Genomic DNA, 18,066 nt, shown 5'->3' on the forward strand with positions numbered 1-18,066 from the left:
ATATGATGTAGAAGAGGCTGAGGAGATATCACTACCTCCATGGGGACTGGTAGAAACCACTAGAACTACAGTGCAAGGTCATAAATACAGAACCCTTCTCGATAGCAAATAAACAAACTACCAACTATTAGTAACTCAGAAAAAAATAACTACTTACTTGTCAGATCTGCAAAATTGGATCACAGTGCGCTTTTTCAAAGCCAAAACGGGCCATTTATCCGAGGTCTGTGGTTTGAAGTACACGTCGTGTACTTGGCATAATAAAAAAATAAAAAAGCGCCTCTCTTTGCACCGAGAGGAAAGAAATATAGCAAGCGAGGTAATTCAAGACTCAAGTGGTGATTTAAACTTTTGGAAGTGAATGTGAAGGAGCAAAGTCGGACAAAGCGAAAAGAAAAAAGGAGAAAATACACAGAGAATTTATAAAGATACCCTTCTCTGTCCTTCATGCCAAAAGGGACAAATATCCAGAGTGCACAGAAAGGTCTCTGGGTTACCTGAACGACTGCACTGACCTTCAGGTGAGGGAGCTCTCTGATCAACTTACCAATGTGTAGTGAAAATACTGGCAACCGCTTTACCTCCGTCTGTGCCCGGTACTTATTTAATTTACTTTTGGACATGATAACAAATAAGAAGGAGATGTGTTTTGTTGTCCCGAGACATCGCTTCATGATTGAATCTAAACCTATTACACTATCTGTCCAACCCAGAGACAGAATCCTGTTTTTTTTTTTTTTTGCTGCGATGTTCTTCATCACTTGTTTTGATCGTTTGTATCGAGTGTAAAGCACCTTGTAATCTGTGTTTTATGAAGAATTAAGGTGATAAAGTAAGCGCTAACATTCTAGTATGAACTCTAGAAAACATGTAGAGGATATTCAAGGATAAAAAATGTTTCAAAATGGTGACGTTGCTCATTATTAATTGAAGTGACATACACACAAAACACCCACAAATATGACATGGGCATTTACATACAGTAATCTTTAAGAGCATTAAGACCATTATAATTATGGTACCACCCCGAAAAGAGAGCACTTTGATTCCGTGTATTTCTAATACTCAGGACTTTGGCCTATTAGCATTTTGCAGCACAGGGATCCATCACAACTATACGATAAAGTTATCAAAGTTGCTTTGGGTTCATCCATTACTGAATCTTACTCCACAAACTACAATAACGTTACTGTGTGTGCAGCCATCCCTTTCATGTTTCTCTGAGTGAAGTTATTCGGAGGCTTCTGGGAAACGGCTCCATGTCTTTAAACCACTTAAGGCCAGCTAACAGTAACAGTCCCTCTGCAGCATGGTCAACAGGGAAATCTAACATATATACACACACGCACACACACACACACACACACACACACGAGTAATTGGCCATTACAAAGAGAGAAAAAAACCTGCTACCAAAGCCAATCACATGAAACTCGTACCATTTTCCCTCCGACACAAACACCTTCCACTTGAGATCGTTTTTTCCCCCTTAACCTCTTTACTGGCAGTGATGAATATTGACTGCTTCCAGAAAACTGGTTGCTGACCACCTTAATGCCAGACCAGAGACTTCAAAAAAGTCTCATCTAGGTTAAGATGAGTAAAAGACACTTACCCACGCAATCTCCAGTCTGCCACTCCAGGCACTGGCCATAGGGAAAAGAGATGACATAGGCGGTTGAGTCGACGCAGCGCTGCGTACTGCCACACCACATACACTCCATGGCCTGGCTGGTACAGTTGGCACAATTGGTGTGCAGCGAGCAAGGCTTCTTACAGGCAGGACGGGTACTCTGATTGGGGTTTCCTGGACAGGAAAGGGAAAGACAGACTGTAATTCCTATGTATTGTTACAAACAAATAACATATTAATGTTGGATGTACTTGCGAGCGACTCTCACCGGTAGCTTTTTCACAGATGAGGCCGTGGGCAGTGGCGGTGCATGGATTGGCCCTCAGGCCTGACACCTGAGGCTCCTCCAGGTAGGCACAGAAACCAGAGTCGCTGGGCTCGCCAGGTAGCCAGCGCAGGCTGCTGTTGGTGAAGGGAGACATGTCCTCCCAACCCCAGTACGACACGTTGATTTTTCTCAGGCCCACCCAGGGAGACAGCCGCTGTGGAGAAACGGCAAAAGGCTTCAAACGTGGACAACAAAATGTACGATACGACATCACAACTCTGCCTCCCTTTCTGCTCCAGCATGCCATTTACACCAAGGAACCAAGAATGCCATTAAAAGTCTACAGAAAATAATTTCACAGATGTGATTACTTATTTGCCTTCAGGATTCAACTTGTAATGTAATGGGGAAATGATGGGAAGTGGCGTGCCAAGTTTCTGTTTGGATCAAACAGGCACATTTCAACCAGGCAGACTGACAACAAATGACGTCCTAATGAATAGAGCAGCCAAAGTAAAATCATCAGTCGACTCCACAATTATCTTTCAGATGACACGGTGAGTGTTTGCCCAAAAGAGCATTTTAATCTTTTTCGTTAAAGATGAGGAGGCTTCAATTATGACAATGTATTTTTGGTTTCAATGAACAAATCAAAATGTATAAGCTAGGATTTATGCGCCGTTCTCAACTGTGTTGCGAGGCCGACTGGGCATCTTAAGTTGCAGCATATCACAGAATGGGTCAGAAGAATTTTGGAGCCTAGTCGCTCCTGAAAATGTGAACTCGAGGATGGTCAAATGGCAAAAAACTCGCGCACATGTTGAATTTCAATCACAGATGCTCGTTAATGTGTTAATAATTTGTACTTATTCAGAAACACATTATAAAAGCAAAAGAATTTCAAAGTTATACTCTTTATCAAAGTGAAAAGTAAACGCAAACCCGACACTGCATTGGATATGTGCTTATGATCGTTGTTACAGACGGTGAGTCATGTGGCCCTGGTGTGTTATATAAAGCAGAAGGAAAAAAACTGTGACGGTGTTACAAAAAGGTGCAACAATTTCAAACAAGGCAAAACAAAACTAAGTGAGGTGCTGATTAGCATATTTGTCAGGTGCTGTATCTCAGAAATGTCGGCATAGCATTGTTGTCTAGTTGTCAGTCAAAAACAAACCATATCGTTAGCGCAAAGTGGAAACAATTTGATGACAAAAATCGGTAGAAAGACACAAATTACACAAGCTAAAAGCAGAGCTGCAATCAGACGGAAAACAGAGCGGGCGCATGTACAAAGCTGATCAGGACACAATCATCACAGAATGCATAACTCAGAGTTGCTGACAGGCTCGACCAGCAGAAAATCACTCCCTGTTCTCTTCCGTCAGCTAAAATCCAAATTGTAAGCTGCATACCAAATCAGCCGTCTCCTGCTGATGCCTGTAATAATATCGGACTTTGTTTTGATACAGTATTTACATTAAAAGATTTATTTACCGTGTCTTGTCGCTGGAGCTTCTCCAGTTCCTCGATCACAAAGTCCACCTGTTTGGAGGTGGTGAGTGAAGCGATGTTTCCATTGAGGTTTTTGCAGTAGTGTTGGGCGTTGTCATAACTCTCGCGGCTGGAGTTGATCCTCAGGCAGGCTTCCCCCACCTGGCTCCATCCCTCACTGCACTGCTGGGCTGGAAAAAAGGAAAGAAAAGAGTATGGTGTATGAGCCATGGGCAAGACATGCCATTGTGGTAGTGACGACATAGTCCTTCTCTCCCTTTCATTTGTAGGACATAAAATGTATTTACCTGCAATTACTTGTTAGGGGGGGGAAACAAGTTTTTCACACATCGTCATCACATCTAATTATTTAGCCTTTAAAATGCTCCACGCTGTCGACCATCAAGTATCTCACTTCATTCGTCTGCCATTTGGTGCAAAGCAGGTTGTGTACTGTGGGTTTTTGTTGCATTTCCTAGGGATGCACTGCTTAATCAGTCCCAATATCGATACCTGAGCTTTGGGTATCGGCCGATACCGATTAAACCATTAGCTTAATACCGCTCAACAGGGGGCACCATGCTATAAAACATCATGTACGCAAATAGCAAGAAGTTTTTCTTGCAAAACTTAGGGATGTAATCTGAACTTATTTGCCTCAGAGAGATGGAGTGGTTTTTGGAAGCCAAATTGCCAGTTAATTAATGCTCTCATAAAAATATGGTGATTCTCATTTAAATGTGTGCGTGCATGTGGACGGCCGCATGTATCCATTTTAGGCATCACACACACACACACACACACACACACACACACACACACACATGCACACACACACACACACACAATGTGCAGCTCCCACTGCTCCAACAAGCCTTTAGGCGACAAGGCTTCACAAACTGAAAATTATGGATAAAGTGACTCCAACAATTCTTCAGATTCAGCCTGAGTCAACATTCGGGCGGGGGAGTAGAAGGTGAGCGGTACATTTAATAATCTGCCAGAACTGATAAACAACATCAGGATGACGTCTTGAAAGTACATCCCTGCAAATACCAAATGCCGTTTACAATACAATGTAAAAATACTAAACTTAATGAATAACTGTTCAGGTCTGAATGTCGGCGGAGGCATTCAATACAGTGTACACAAGTTAAGTGCTTTGTGTTATGAAGTGATAACTCTTACATCAGATATCACGTCCATCTTACCTGGCAAAGCGTGGCACTCTGACTGATTCTGATCCCACTGACAGTAGAGATTCAGCGAGCAGCTCTTGCAGTTGGCGAGCTTGCTGCACACCTGCTCGTTCCGCACTGGACACTCGGTGAAGTTGCTCACGTTCTACAGAAAAAGGAAGGAGAGAATAGAAAAGACAGGACGGTTAACAGAAGCTTTGAATTTCAGATGGATCTGAAAGTGTTGAAGTGTAGTTTCAGCGCGACTGAGTCAGAGGCCCAGAAGTGCTCCGACGCCCCCTGTTGGACCACTCACTGAGGTGCAGTTGCTGGAGGCGGAGATGCACTTCTTGTCATCACACCACTGGCACCCGTTGGTGTTGGCTGTACAGCTGGCGCAGTCTGAGAACCGGTAGCAACGCTCGTCCACTGTGACTGAAAAAGATATCTAATTTTAAATGGCTGGCTCAGGAATAAGAACGTAAACTGTGTCTTTTTAACTAAGCTTGCATTTAACTAATTGTCACTCTGGAGGAGAAGTGTGGAAGAACAGAACAACGTTCTGTTTTTGCAGAAACGTTATTTCTGCAAAAAAGTGTCAAGCAGGAATCAAGAAGAAATAAAAGCTCTGATAAATATGCAACAAAAAGTTGGGTGTTTGTCTCTCTCACCAGCTTTAGGGGGGCAGAATGGGGCAGGAATGAGGCTCCCGTTCGCCATGCTGGGTTCCCAGGGGAGACAGCGGCCTCTGCTCCAGATGCAGCGGACCCCTGGCCCAGCCTTTACACACCCCTCCTCTGCCAAGAAGGCCTGGCAGCTGGGGGGTCGGTAAACAAGCACATCGTTGAGCAGCACTCCGGAGAAGCCCCCAAACACATACATGGACCTGAAAGAAAACGTGACAACAGAGTATAAAAAAAAGGAGGAACAACAATAAAGAAAAACTTGCTTGTTCTATTTGTATAAAGGGGGCGGGGGACCTTTAGTTTTTAATAAAGCTTCTGTCTAGTGTGTTTTAGAGCTTCCAAGAGAGACTCACCCATTGCTGACCACAGCAGAGTGACCAAAGCGGTTGACATCTCTGTGCAGGTCTGGTTTCGGCAGGACCCTCCACTCATCACAAGCTGAGGAAAACATGAGGCGGGATACGTCAGAGAGAAGCCGGTTTGTCTTTGTGCTTATTACAGAGAAGGTTTTTAAAAAACATTATATCAGCTATTGACCCCACTAGAGAGGTCACCATTCAAGTCGTGGCACACTATGTCTCTAGTGTGCACTTTACCCCTTTGCTGCTGTAATCCTGTAAATGTCCCCACTGCGGGACTAATAAAGGATTATCTTATCTTATGATGTCCAGAATAATACTAGAGTCCTACCAATGTCGTAGGCAAGGAAGTCAGCGGAGAAACACTTGGCGCCATTGCTGAGGGATGTGTCGTTGTGCGTGTTGCCGCCAAAGACGAGCAGGGTGCCGCTCAGGAGCACAGCTGAGTGCATGTACCGTGGAAAGCCGCTCTCTCTCAGAATGAACCTGGAACACACGCATGACAAGTGTTTCAAGGGCAAGAGTAACAAGAAACAATTTAACAAACAGTGTACAAAGATAAGAATGCATAATGAATATATCTGTTGATTTACCATGTCCGTGTGTTAACGTCGTAGCGGTAGAGGTCATCAACAAGGCCATATTTGTTGGCAGGCAGCGCCTTATAGCCTCCATGAACATACACACTACCACTGGCACTGTCATACGTGCTGCTGTGGCCGTAACCTCCCTGGGGAACGGCGCCTGTAGTCTCGGGCACCAGCCACGTGTTGGACCCTGACGAGGACACAAATACAGGAAGCTTTTAATGCAGAAGAAAGACAACAATCATTTGGAAACAACTGGGCTTATCACCTTTAAAATGTTCTCATATTATATATATATATATATATATATATATATATATATATATATATATATATATATATATATTATATTTTTTTTTCTTTTTCTTTCTTTGTGGAGTCTCAACACATTTTGCTGGAAGGTTTTCAATAACAAAAATGGATTCCAAAGCATTGTAGAAATTTCCCTTTCAAACCATATTCTAATTGACTGCTGTGGCTTTGAAATTGAGCTTAGTATGATCAAAACATTATGCAAAGGAAAAGTTGAGTGAACTTGTATTCTCCCATTAGGAGAGGACGTATCACTGTCAATGGAAGCCGTCTGTTTTGTAATGTATTAAAGAAAATAGAAGTCCAAAGCGGATACCTTTTCCTACAATGTACATGATGTGATTCGATGATAGGGATATAAAATGTAGAGAGCTGATAAGAGTGAGAAACAAACTCACTCAGGTTGTACTCCTGGACGTTGCTGACATAGCTGTAGATGGGAGAGTAGCCAAAGATGACCAGCATAATGGCCTCGCCCTCCTCTAGTGGAACGCAGTGGGCTAAATGACCCTCCACAGCGTAAATCTGAGCCTGGGCCGGCGGGCCAACCACGGGGTTTCTCCGCTGCCACGTCCGACTGGGTATGTTGAACACCCACAGCTCGTCTGTCACATTACCCCAGCCCGCCTCCAGTTTCCCACCAAACATATAGATATCATCCTGAAAAGAGCAGAGTTGAGTGGTTAAACAAGCGTGCAGAGAAGCTGATGCGTGCTGTAATAAAAGTGAAATGAAACGCTAACTTTTGTCAAAACATAATGTTATAAAATGCACCTTTTCAAACAAGACTGTTTAGTTAAAATACATTTATCTACTTACTGTTAAATTTATAGTCACAGGTCATACAACTTGCTTATGATAATAAAGGGAATATTGCAGACTAACAATCTTTTTTTCCCAGTAATTATAGATATACAGGTATGTCTCTAAGCTTGGTGTTTAAAGACATGTCGTTATTTGAAGATGACATGCTAATACTAACAATTAGCAGTTTCACTTTCAAAGTGACATGTGTGGCATGTTCGTCCCCAATTCTAATTCCCCCCCCCCACCCCTCCCTCCTCTGTCCATTGAAGTCTATTTTTAACCTGAGCGATTGAGCCTTATCGGTGTGTGTTTACCTGGTAGGCAGCAAGTGAGTGGCCGTATCTTGGCACAGGGCCACTGTTGATGGGAACTGTGTTCCAGATGCCACTCTCTAGGTTGTAGCTGCAGAGGAAAGCAACAGAATATTACGCTTTAATGCATTACAACCACATAAATGTAGCTCGTCCCTTCACGTACATTTTATTTTGAACTAATGATCAGCTGATTTAAAAATCGCAAAAGGCAGCAGTTTCCTTCATGCCAAGGGTAACGCTTTAGTCTTCCAGAGAGAGGAACTACTTTTGTTTCGCTCAAGGTTTTGCACATGGATGAACACGGGAGAATAAATGTTTGTGGGCATGCACAATAAAACAGGACACCTGGTTTCATCATCCCACTTTGGTTGTTTATTCTAGAAATCAATTTTCCTCAGGAATCATAGCACCTGATGATGAACACAGAACTGGAGCAGATGGAGAGAGCTTGTCCACCCAATGAAGACAAACAATTTCCCTTAACTCTGAGCCAGGATATGACTCAGCAGCACCGAAGTCAGTTCTGCATTTTATCTGGAGTCATCCAAGAACACTAAATACTAAATTATTAATTTAGCTAAGTGAATGCACCACCTATGCATTCATAAAGCATACAATTGAAACCTGAACTTGCCAGTTTTGACAAAGTGTAAAAATTAGCCCCAAAACTAGGTTGTTGTTTTCTCAAGGGACCAGAAGGGACTGATAGTAACCTGAGAAGCCACCAGCTTTTCTGCACTTCTTCTTTTAGCAGTTGTTGCTTAGTTTATCATTCAAAGTAAGGGCACAGCCAGGACATAATCTGAGACTGGGGCTTTTAATGGAGCAAAAGAAAACGATGAAAACTTAAAAACTCCAACGAAGAGGATACATTTGTTTTTTGTTGATCTCCATTGGACCTTGGAGAAACACTCATGCTTGTGGAAGACTTTGGGACATGCTGTGCTATGACCTACTTGAGAATCATCTGGAAGGAGCTGTAGTTGAAGGTGTATCCACCCACCACCCACATGACCTTTTCTTGAACCACGGCCTTCTGGGAAGCTCTGGCGAGTGACGTGCCAAAGGGCTTGACGCTTGGTAGCACCCAGAAGGACTCGGTTGAAGGTACAGTGAGCGAGCAGTCTGGACCTACAAGACAACATGAGAAAGGAATTTCAGCCCAAAGGCTCGAGTTGGAAGTAAACAACAATGTTCATGCATTCATAAGAAATGCCGAATCTCTTTCACATACTTTCATTCCTACTCAGAGAAACTTTGAAGAGCAACCGCTCTCAAAACTAAACAACAAGTCCTTAACTAAACATGACAGGCAATGAGGCGTGAATATGCTAAACTGTGTGTGAAGGAAGGTTGTGCTGGAGAAGAAAAAAAAAAACGCATGCCGTTGCTAATGATTCTGTCAAGTTTCATCACGTTTCCCTCCAGCTGGAGGCACATAATAACGCTCTGCCACAAGGCTTATCGGAGTGTTACCAATCAGCATTATGACACAAATCAACACAGCTGTTCACACTCGTCTGCTAATACGTTCCTCAATACATCTTCTGACACAATGCTACAGCCGACATGGGAGGAGAGACAGCACTTTAACAACCTGTGATTGCAAAAGTATGTTGCATATAGTTCATCAGTCAGTGTTTTCCTTCCTGACAATTAAATTCCACAAAAAAAAAGTGTTGTGCCAGAACAATGGCATTGTAATTGGTTTAAGGCAGTCTTTGTGGATCTGGACATTTGCAGACATCCAAGCTTACTGGTACCTTGCCAGCTTTCATTGCAGACGCACAACTTCTCCCCGGTGAGGTCGCAGTAGCCGTGGTCGGGGCTGCCGCAGTTGTTCCTGCAGTAAGGGATGTCACAGGCCTCGCCTTTCCAGTACTTGTCACATTCACAGTACACTCTGCTGGCGGCCGAGTTACCAGGGGTGCACTTCCCGTGGCCAGAGCAGTTATTGGGGCACGAGTTGATCCTGGATAGAAATAGAATGTTTTTTTGCTTAGCCAACACCACATGCACTATTTAGGCCACACACAGAGCAGGGATTCAGAAGCATTTTACCAAAACTAAAAGGAACTGAAAAACTGCCAACTACAGTTTTAAAATAAGTTAGACGCATCAATGAAAGCCTGAAAAATGGCCTGAAACCAAACAGCAATGTTCATGCTGAGGAATCCAACTCTAAAAGTAGAAACAATGAATGGTTTTATATCATGTTTTGCTTGTAGTTCAAGTTCAAATAGAGCGCCAGGATACGTACGAATAAAATATCTCAAAGCCTGTGAGGTTGTAGGCAGCATCGCTGAAAAAGTGTAGTAGTGCGTAGCCTGAAGTCGTCTCCACCTCAGGAACCGTCTCGTTTCCTCTGATCTCCGGCACGATGAGGCCGCTGTACAGAAGTGCAGAAAATTCATTGGCGTCACTTTCTCACAAATGCACACAAGTTACAGAAACAAACCCACAACTCTCTGCTAAATCAGAATGACCAGACACATGCTGCAATAAGTGAAGAGCAAATTAAAACAGCCACATAATCATGGCCATGTCTTAAAAAACATCCTTCCAACCAATACTTATTTGCCATTTAGAAGTAATACCCATGCATTAAACTTTCTCACCTGAACACAGCAACCAGGGGGGCATATATCGAGTCTCCGTCATATACGTACATGTGGTCCCAACTACATTCTGTGGCAAAGTGGTTAAATCTTAACCGAAGAACTGCATTTGGACTGCGGACGAAACAATAAAATAAGGGTTTAGGTTTCATGCATAAACATTTAAATAACATACAGATTATTTTTCGAGGTACTGCGGAGTTCAGACACAAAGGCCATATTTCCAATTATAAAATAATTAATGGATACAAACATAACAGAAGTACACAACAGGGCTGCTGATTGGCTCATTTTAAATCGCATTAATCAGTTTTATGCTACATAATTCAATTTGGCCGTGGACTCAGCTTCAGTAGAACGTGGCAATTTACAAAAGTACTTACTAGCCCTCAATGAGCCAGGTGCACTTTGTTTTGTACTTGTAGTTGATTGGACCATCGGTGAGGTATCCTGAGGGCTCCGTCAACCTGAAAGATCACAGACGCCGGCACAGTCAGCAAAGTAGTAATATGTTTCCTTGTGTAGAACATGGAAAGTCAAATCAGAGAAGTGCATTTTAAATACCAGACAAACAGTTCCTCCGATGGCTTTGCATGTAAGATTCACAATAAATGGGCTAAACGCACAGTCTGTATTTTCAGCTGTGAAATAAGTTATGGCTATGAAAGTAGAGGAAGCAAGAGCACCTTTGACCACAAGTGATTATCTAATATGTTGTGTTGCCTCAAAGCCAGGAGTTCCTCTGAGACATAAGATGCGTAAATATTAAATAAATGTTGTGGTTTAAAATGTTTTCTTTTTCATAAATAGCATTTCATATCCCTAAGCAGCCCTAGAGCAGCACTGACACCCAATCAGTGGTCCCACCACTCATCAGAAACGGCCCCAAATCACATTTTGTGTCTCCTCACCTGCATTGAGAAGTGTTGTGTAACTTGATGTTTTCAAATATTGTATAAAAGTATTTTTTGAGAGTATCAAATTTGACAAATGACAACTGCATTTCTTCGTGAAAACCACCCAGCTCTTGAGACCAGGCCGCTGTCGTGTGCTGGTTCAAACTCAGATGTCCAACTACAGTGTCACACATTACATTAAATTCCCTACGTCGGTCAGCGCATAAAGCCCATCACTGTCGACCAAAATATTCAATCATCTGTCTCTTAAAAAAGGTTCATCTGCTCCTTTCTGCTAATGCCTTAAGCCTGACACAGGAAACAATATTTCAAAATTCTTCACGCAAAAGACCAGAGTATTGTGTCACAATGCTAGTTTGTTATGTATGTATATTTTATTGAAGGACAGATTTCAGTCACACCAAGTTCAATTTAAGCAGTATGACTCTTTCCATTTTTCTCTTCTTATACTGACATCCCGAACCGCCTCCCACCCTTCCCTTCCTGTCTTTGAGGTTCAAGTTCAACACAAAAGGTTATTGATTCCATACGAGATAAAGAAGCAGAGCAGAAGAGTCGGAGGTGGAGAAAGCTTGTAAACAATTTACATTAAGTCTTCACCCCTTCTGTCTGTTGTTTTCAGGAATGCATGTCGACGTAACAATGAAATAAAAATAGTAATAATAGCAAAGAAGGTCAGAGGAGATAATAGAAACAAAAAAGGAACCACGAATGAATAAATAAAATTAATTAAATAAAAGATGATGATGAAACCGAAATATTGAAAAATGTATAAATAATGAACAAAAACACCAGCATGGAGGATGGCAGAAAGGTACACCCCAAATGATGTACACTGTGAATAAATTACTTTAAATTGAAATGCATCCGTCACAAGGAAGACAGATAGGAGGAGACAGACAACCTAAAACTATTTTTTCGACACAGTGATGTATTTTCTGGTTTGCAACAGATTCAACTTTGATAAAAAAAACTAATTTGGATATCAAAGCTGTGCCAAATACTCCATGAATCCACACAATGAGTATCTGTTGATAACATTCAGGCCTCGACATCACAGAAAGACTGAGAGCCGTGGTTCTTTTATTTCTGACTCGGCGAGCTTCACAAATACATACCGGCTCTCGTGGGTGGTCTGAGTAACACAGGAACCGAATCTTATTCTCTTTTATGTCCACGAATTGGTTTAATGCAGAGCATGATATAAGATTACTTTCAATGTTGAGGTTTTGACAGGACAATGGCCTAAAGATGGGTTGCACTCTCATAAAGATGCAATGTTATGCATTTTATATGATCTTGACACCTACGGATGCAAAGACTATTGATCGAGGTGAACACTTGATGATACAAACACCCAGCAGCATGCAACCAGCAATGAGTTATGGCGTTGCAGACATCAACAAGAGTGATGAAACTTTCATGCAGCACTTTGGGCTTCCCATTGAAAACATATTCCCCCGTGACTGTCCCTTAACATTTCAATACTTTGTGTTCCTACTGGCCACTGTGATGTCCGGTCCTTAAAATCAGACCTAACAACGTATCATAAACAAGAAATAATATGTGATGCCGATTTACTTTCTTTCTTCTTTTTTTTTTAGTAGCATTTGAAACTTCTTTTGAGATAAGCCACCGCCTGTTTATGCAGCAATGTGTAATTGGTCATGTATTAACCGTGATGTAGTTCCCCATTCCACTGACTACAGAGAAGCTGACAGTTCAATTCTAACATGTTAGTGGTTTGTCTCTCGGTGAAGGAGGTTATTCCCTGACAATATGCCTGATGACAACCCATACATACCCACAGGCACATCAGGGCCATGGTAATTACTGTGATCAGAGCACTTCTGTAGCACAGAGTGCACCTCAGGTGGACTGAAGAGCCATTAAATTGCACCTGTCAAGAGTCACTCAAGATATTATCAGTTTGGCGTTTATTCTTAGGTCACTCAACTATTATGTGCACCTAATCTTTAACTAATTGCACCTATTGTGGGGTTGACACCTGTGCTGATCGACACCGATAGTCTTCCAATTCAGGAACAATGTACATTACCATCATATAGGGTGCACGGCTAAATCAATTAATTGCAGAATTTTCCTAAAACCGACTTTAGGCTTCTTTCTCAGTTCAAAGAAGAACAATATTCTTTTAACTATTTTATTTGGAATCAATGCAAATGCATCAGGCTGTAAGTCACTATAACAGTGATTGTTAAGAGTCTTGGTTTTCTGATCTATGCTTACATGTGTGCAAGATAATGGCACTCATTCCTTTACTCATCAACATCAGACATGTGGGTAACACATGTCTAGATCTCCAGTGAACACATATAAATTAAAAACTACTAATTGAAGGACTGAGGTAGGCCACAGGCAAAGAGAGAAATTATATTGTAGTTTTGGTCAACAAGCAATTTGAATAAGTCACTGTGGGCTTTAGGACATTTTGATGGTCCCTTTTTCTAACATGTTATAGACCAAACGATCAATCAAGGAGGATGAAAACAATGAACTGCATCAGAACCTAAAATATTACATCTTGGATTCCCCATTATCAAAGCTTTGACTAGTTCCAAGCATGTTCATGAAGATGCTTGTCACATATTAATATATATTATAAATAAGACGTGAGCTCAACAGGTCTGCTGAGGCTGCTAGCTCATTCAGAAGTATGAAGTATGATTTAAAGTCTAAAGTGGGTATTATCTTGTTAAGTTTTTTCATTAACTTGGTCTGTTTGCCGAGTGATCTCCACTGACACCGTTTGACGGGAAACAGACACTACTGGATTATATCAGCTCCCAATTTACTTTAATTAACAGTGACACAACAAGTAACCTGGTGTTGGGAAATGAGGTTTAAGTGCATGGCCACTTACTTGAACCTCCCTTGGCAGTGCTGGCACTGGTCTCCGACCCATCCTCGGTCACAGATGCAGGATCCGTTGATACATTTTCCGGAGAGACAGTTCTTGTCGCACGGTTTGGCCGGAGAGGTGTGTGTGGCCAGCACGAAGTAAAACAACACATAGACCACCAGGTATCTGTTGATAGCCCGCAGATCGCCGTGGGTGGCGAGTTTAGGTCCAAAAACAAAGACTTCCGTCGTACATCTCCCCCCGGGATGCATTTTGTTCGCCAGGTCGACCGAGCCGAGGAAAAGACCGGGGCCTCGACGTCTGCTTTCGGGGAGAGAGAGAGAGAGAGAGCCGCGGCTGCTCCGGACGGGCTCAGTTACAACAAACAAGTCCTGCGTATTCGCTGAATATTCTGCATATTCGCATTGAGGCTAAGCGGAGCCTGTTTACGAAGCAACGCGGCGGAGTAATAAAACGTGACGTTAGTGGAGAGGTTTCTTTTTCTTTTTTTTAAGGGGCTGCTTGTTTAACCGCACGCGTAGACTCGGGAGTGGGAGGAATTCCCTTCACCCTTCCTCTTCTGGGGATAACCTACCGAAAAAGACGACCATTCGGCTGAAGCTAATTAGGTAGCTAGCTCGTTTGAAGACCGTGCACGTAACGCGTTTAGCACGCGGGGCTTATTTACAGTGTGTCCCTCAGCTGGGTAACGTAACGTTTACTGCATTGGTTCAAGACCCCTCTCTCCCAGATGCCATTTCAGCAGCCATTTTAACGCGTAAACAACCCGTCAGACTGAACCCGGGGTGTGCGTTGCAACATGCGATGGTCCTTCTCACAAACCGCCGTTAATTCAGCCGGATCTTTGCCACGGGAGAACAAAGGGGTCGCGGTGTCGCAGCCCTTGACCCGGTGCGAAAGGCTGCCGCAGTCCTCATGGATGTGGTGTGATGTGGGGACTGGAAAGGCTATTCTTGCCGACTAGGGGGGCATTGAGCAAACACTTTGAACTGTTGTTGGTCCCCACTGGTCTGTTCCCACAGCAGATTTGAGCACCTTCAAGCGGTGACTTCGTTGACAAGCGGTGTGTGGCGGCGTTTCCTTGTATTCCCGTGGAGAGATGCATACAAATGAAGAAGAAAAACACCGCTGTCGCTCTCAAAACAATGAGAATAACCGAGCTTGCTAGCGCGGCGACACTAGACAGTTCATCAGGTTGGAAAAAACTAAACACAGGCTGCGCGTGCGTACTAGATACGGGTTGTATTTAAAGGTACAGTGCCACCAAAAAAAGCCAACAAACACAATCTATGCGGCATTTAAAAGCTGGATGTGTCTTAAGTTCTTCAAGTCAAAGGTTTCCAAACGTAGGCTCATAGGCTATTGACAGCGTACCACTATTTGGCGACATTGTGTCCTTGTCATTTGACCTTGAAATGTTAAATAGCTCACAAGCAGAAAGCACTTCTCAATAAAGTACAGCAGTACTAACTTAGGGAAGTCATTTGGTTACATGTTCCAGAATGACTTCATACTCTGCGTAAATTTCAAGAGGTTTCGCCTCTTGTTCAAGAGGTTTCACCTCTTGTCAGGCCACAGTTGTAAATAAGAATTTGTTCTTAATCTGTTTCGCCTGGCTAAATAAAGGTTAAATAAATAAATAAAATAATGTTTTCTTGTTTCTTATGTCATGTATATCATGAAATCTTACTCAGGTACAAGTAGGCTAGTCAATAATTGTAATTGCGCATTCATTTCCATTGTTACTATTAGGCTATATATCATTTGTTGAATTTCAGACAAATTCAGCAAATAAATAAAACATGAAAAAGTGTTTCTTTGTTTCTTTGGTTAACATTTACAGTCTATTAACAATATATGAAAGTGGTTAATTGCAAACATTCAACATGTTTAACAATGCATTGCAAATAGCCTATATGTAAATATGCAATTCATGGGCTCTGCTATTTAAGACACTGAGTGCGGGTCAAAAGCATGCAGTTCAAATAAATATCACACAGGTCAAGTTATGCTATTTAGTGAAATAAGTTATGTGTTAGTTAAAATCACATCAAAGCACATCACTGAACACTACCCAGTAAGGACGGTAAAAGTTGTATGCGAATAATAATACTAATGAAAGTTGCCCTTCCTAATAGGTCATTTTCACAACTATAATTTCCCTGCTGAACTTAACCAAAGCAAAGAGGCTAAACTTCTGCCTCTACAATGGACGTTTACGTGACTTACATGTAAATGTAAAAAAATTCTGTGACAATGTCAAGGAGGGACAGGCGCCTTTTAATAAAGTCTCTCATCATTCAGGTGTTTGAGGAGGCTCTATTGTCACTGTACTCTAACATCAGATGCAGTGCGTCGCTCTGAGACACCACTTATCTTTCTTTGAGATGAGGCCTGTCAGAGTGGCGCCTGCTGCCAAGCTGAAGAGTCGGACAGATCTGGGCTTTGGTGGAGTATTTCGTTATGTGAACAGCAGGGCTCAGAGATATCGGGGATGAGCCTCTGTTTGTGTTTATCATACACATGTGATTCATTGGCAGATGGATCCCGCCATAGTGTTGGACATGAAAGGGGCTTAATTCTTCTTATTTATTTTCATATAATAGATAATGTCTTTAAATAACAGAAAAGTTAACTTTCAAGTATGCAAGAATTCCACATTTGTTTTTCATTTATCTGTCGCTGTCCACACTTCTACATATACACCTCTAGGTGTCAATGTTGCACAGCAACTACAGGCATGAACAAATGTAATTCAGTGGGGTTCAGACTTCACCACAGAGACTCTTTTGGTTCAGAGCTGGTGGAATAGAGCAGAATTAACTGATGTTTCTGTTCTCACTGTTTAGGTTTCAGAAGGCATGTCTGGTAATGTTACCGATGGTTCTATTCAAAAGGCCCCCAGGGTGACAGCGAACCAGCATGCACTGAAGCAGATATTTGGAATTCAGCCATCATTGATGTAATTATTTACCTGTTTTCTTTTCTGTGACACAACAAAAGGTTTTCTTAGCAAATGGCTTATTACTATGGGTTTTTTTTCCCCAGAAAAAGTTATATCAAATTAATATTCCACCATGACACCAAATCTTGTCAAGAATATCCATTTTATATCAATATTCAATAGGACATTTGAAAAAGAGGAGGGGAGGAAAGAAATACAACTTTAAAGGGACAGTTCACCATAAAAATGGATTTACGTAAATCATTTTTATCCATAAAAATGGCTCAGCTCAGCAGTTTCTCCATAAACTAAAGACAATTCAGAAATAAATCCTGGCTCTGCATTGCAGACACAGTGATATAAATAATGGAACAACTGCTAGGGCATTATGACACACGTTGTCACATGTTGTCATGTCACGCACTGTGATTCTACTGGGTTACAGACTTTTTGTGTCACAGCTGGATTCATCTGGTTATATTCAGCTCCAAAAATAGTCATCTGAAGACTTTACAAAATTCAACCCGTGATGCTGTGATTTGACATAATAGAGACGGTTGTCTTTGATTATACGTTATGACGTTGCTGCACATATCCTGTTTGATGTAGACTCTAATGTTGAAGACAACATAACTTTAACACAGTTAGTGACAAAGAAGTAAGGCAATAGGTTGTTTGGGAAGCATCTAAAATCTTGACCAGACCTCTAAAAGGCAAGATTAAAGCCATCACAAAAGCTATCGCCTCAACATTTTCTCAGCTCTCACATGAGTCATTTGCACACACTTTGAAATCTGAAGAACCACTGTTTATTTTCCACAGAAGTTACCGTGAACTTGAGCACACAAGAACTCAAAACAATATCATCTCTGCTGTGACTTAACAGTCTCCTAGTTAAGCCACGGGAGAGCCTCTTGACGTTTAGTCAGGTGCACGCACCTCTTTGGTGCAGAGAAAGACGAGCGATCTTTCCAAGGTGTAGTGTGTCTGAAGCCAGTGCCCTCTGCATTCTCGGTCTAAACGTTCCTAAATCAACAGGGAGGTACAGCAGAGTCAGTGGATTCA

The 18,066-nt window shown here is 42.1% G+C and overlaps 1 protein-coding gene across 1 annotated transcript in view; it reads right to left on the reverse strand.

Moving 5' to 3' along the window:
* The window catches only part of atrnl1b (attractin-like 1b), a 56,111-nt gene extending 40,826 nt beyond the window's left edge, over positions 1–15,285 (reverse strand). Inside the window, exons 1-17 of the mRNA XM_034558330.1 lie at positions 14,058–15,285; positions 10,640–10,723; positions 10,257–10,370; positions 9,899–10,027; positions 9,402–9,610; positions 8,595–8,769; positions 7,639–7,726; positions 6,916–7,177; positions 6,212–6,395; positions 5,950–6,104; positions 5,613–5,697; positions 5,245–5,459; positions 4,890–5,008; positions 4,607–4,739; positions 3,399–3,586; positions 1,902–2,115; positions 1,616–1,807 (exon numbers count right to left, since the gene is read on the reverse strand). Of these exons, the coding sequence (XP_034414221.1) occupies positions 1,616–1,807; positions 1,902–2,115; positions 3,399–3,586; positions 4,607–4,739; positions 4,890–5,008; positions 5,245–5,459; positions 5,613–5,697; positions 5,950–6,104; positions 6,212–6,395; positions 6,916–7,177; positions 7,639–7,726; positions 8,595–8,769; positions 9,402–9,610; positions 9,899–10,027; positions 10,257–10,370; positions 10,640–10,723; positions 14,058–14,308 (2,797 nt within the window). The 5' untranslated portion in view covers positions 14,309–15,285. The remainder of the gene's footprint in view (positions 1–1,615; positions 1,808–1,901; positions 2,116–3,398; positions 3,587–4,606; positions 4,740–4,889; positions 5,009–5,244; positions 5,460–5,612; positions 5,698–5,949; positions 6,105–6,211; positions 6,396–6,915; positions 7,178–7,638; positions 7,727–8,594; positions 8,770–9,401; positions 9,611–9,898; positions 10,028–10,256; positions 10,371–10,639; positions 10,724–14,057) is intronic.
* Between the last annotated feature and the right edge of the window lie 2,781 nt (positions 15,286–18,066).

Source organism: Cyclopterus lumpus, chromosome 19, assembly GCF_009769545.1.
Source record: "Cyclopterus lumpus isolate fCycLum1 chromosome 19, fCycLum1.pri, whole genome shotgun sequence".
NCBI lineage: Eukaryota > Metazoa > Chordata > Actinopteri > Perciformes > Cyclopteridae > Cyclopterus > Cyclopterus lumpus.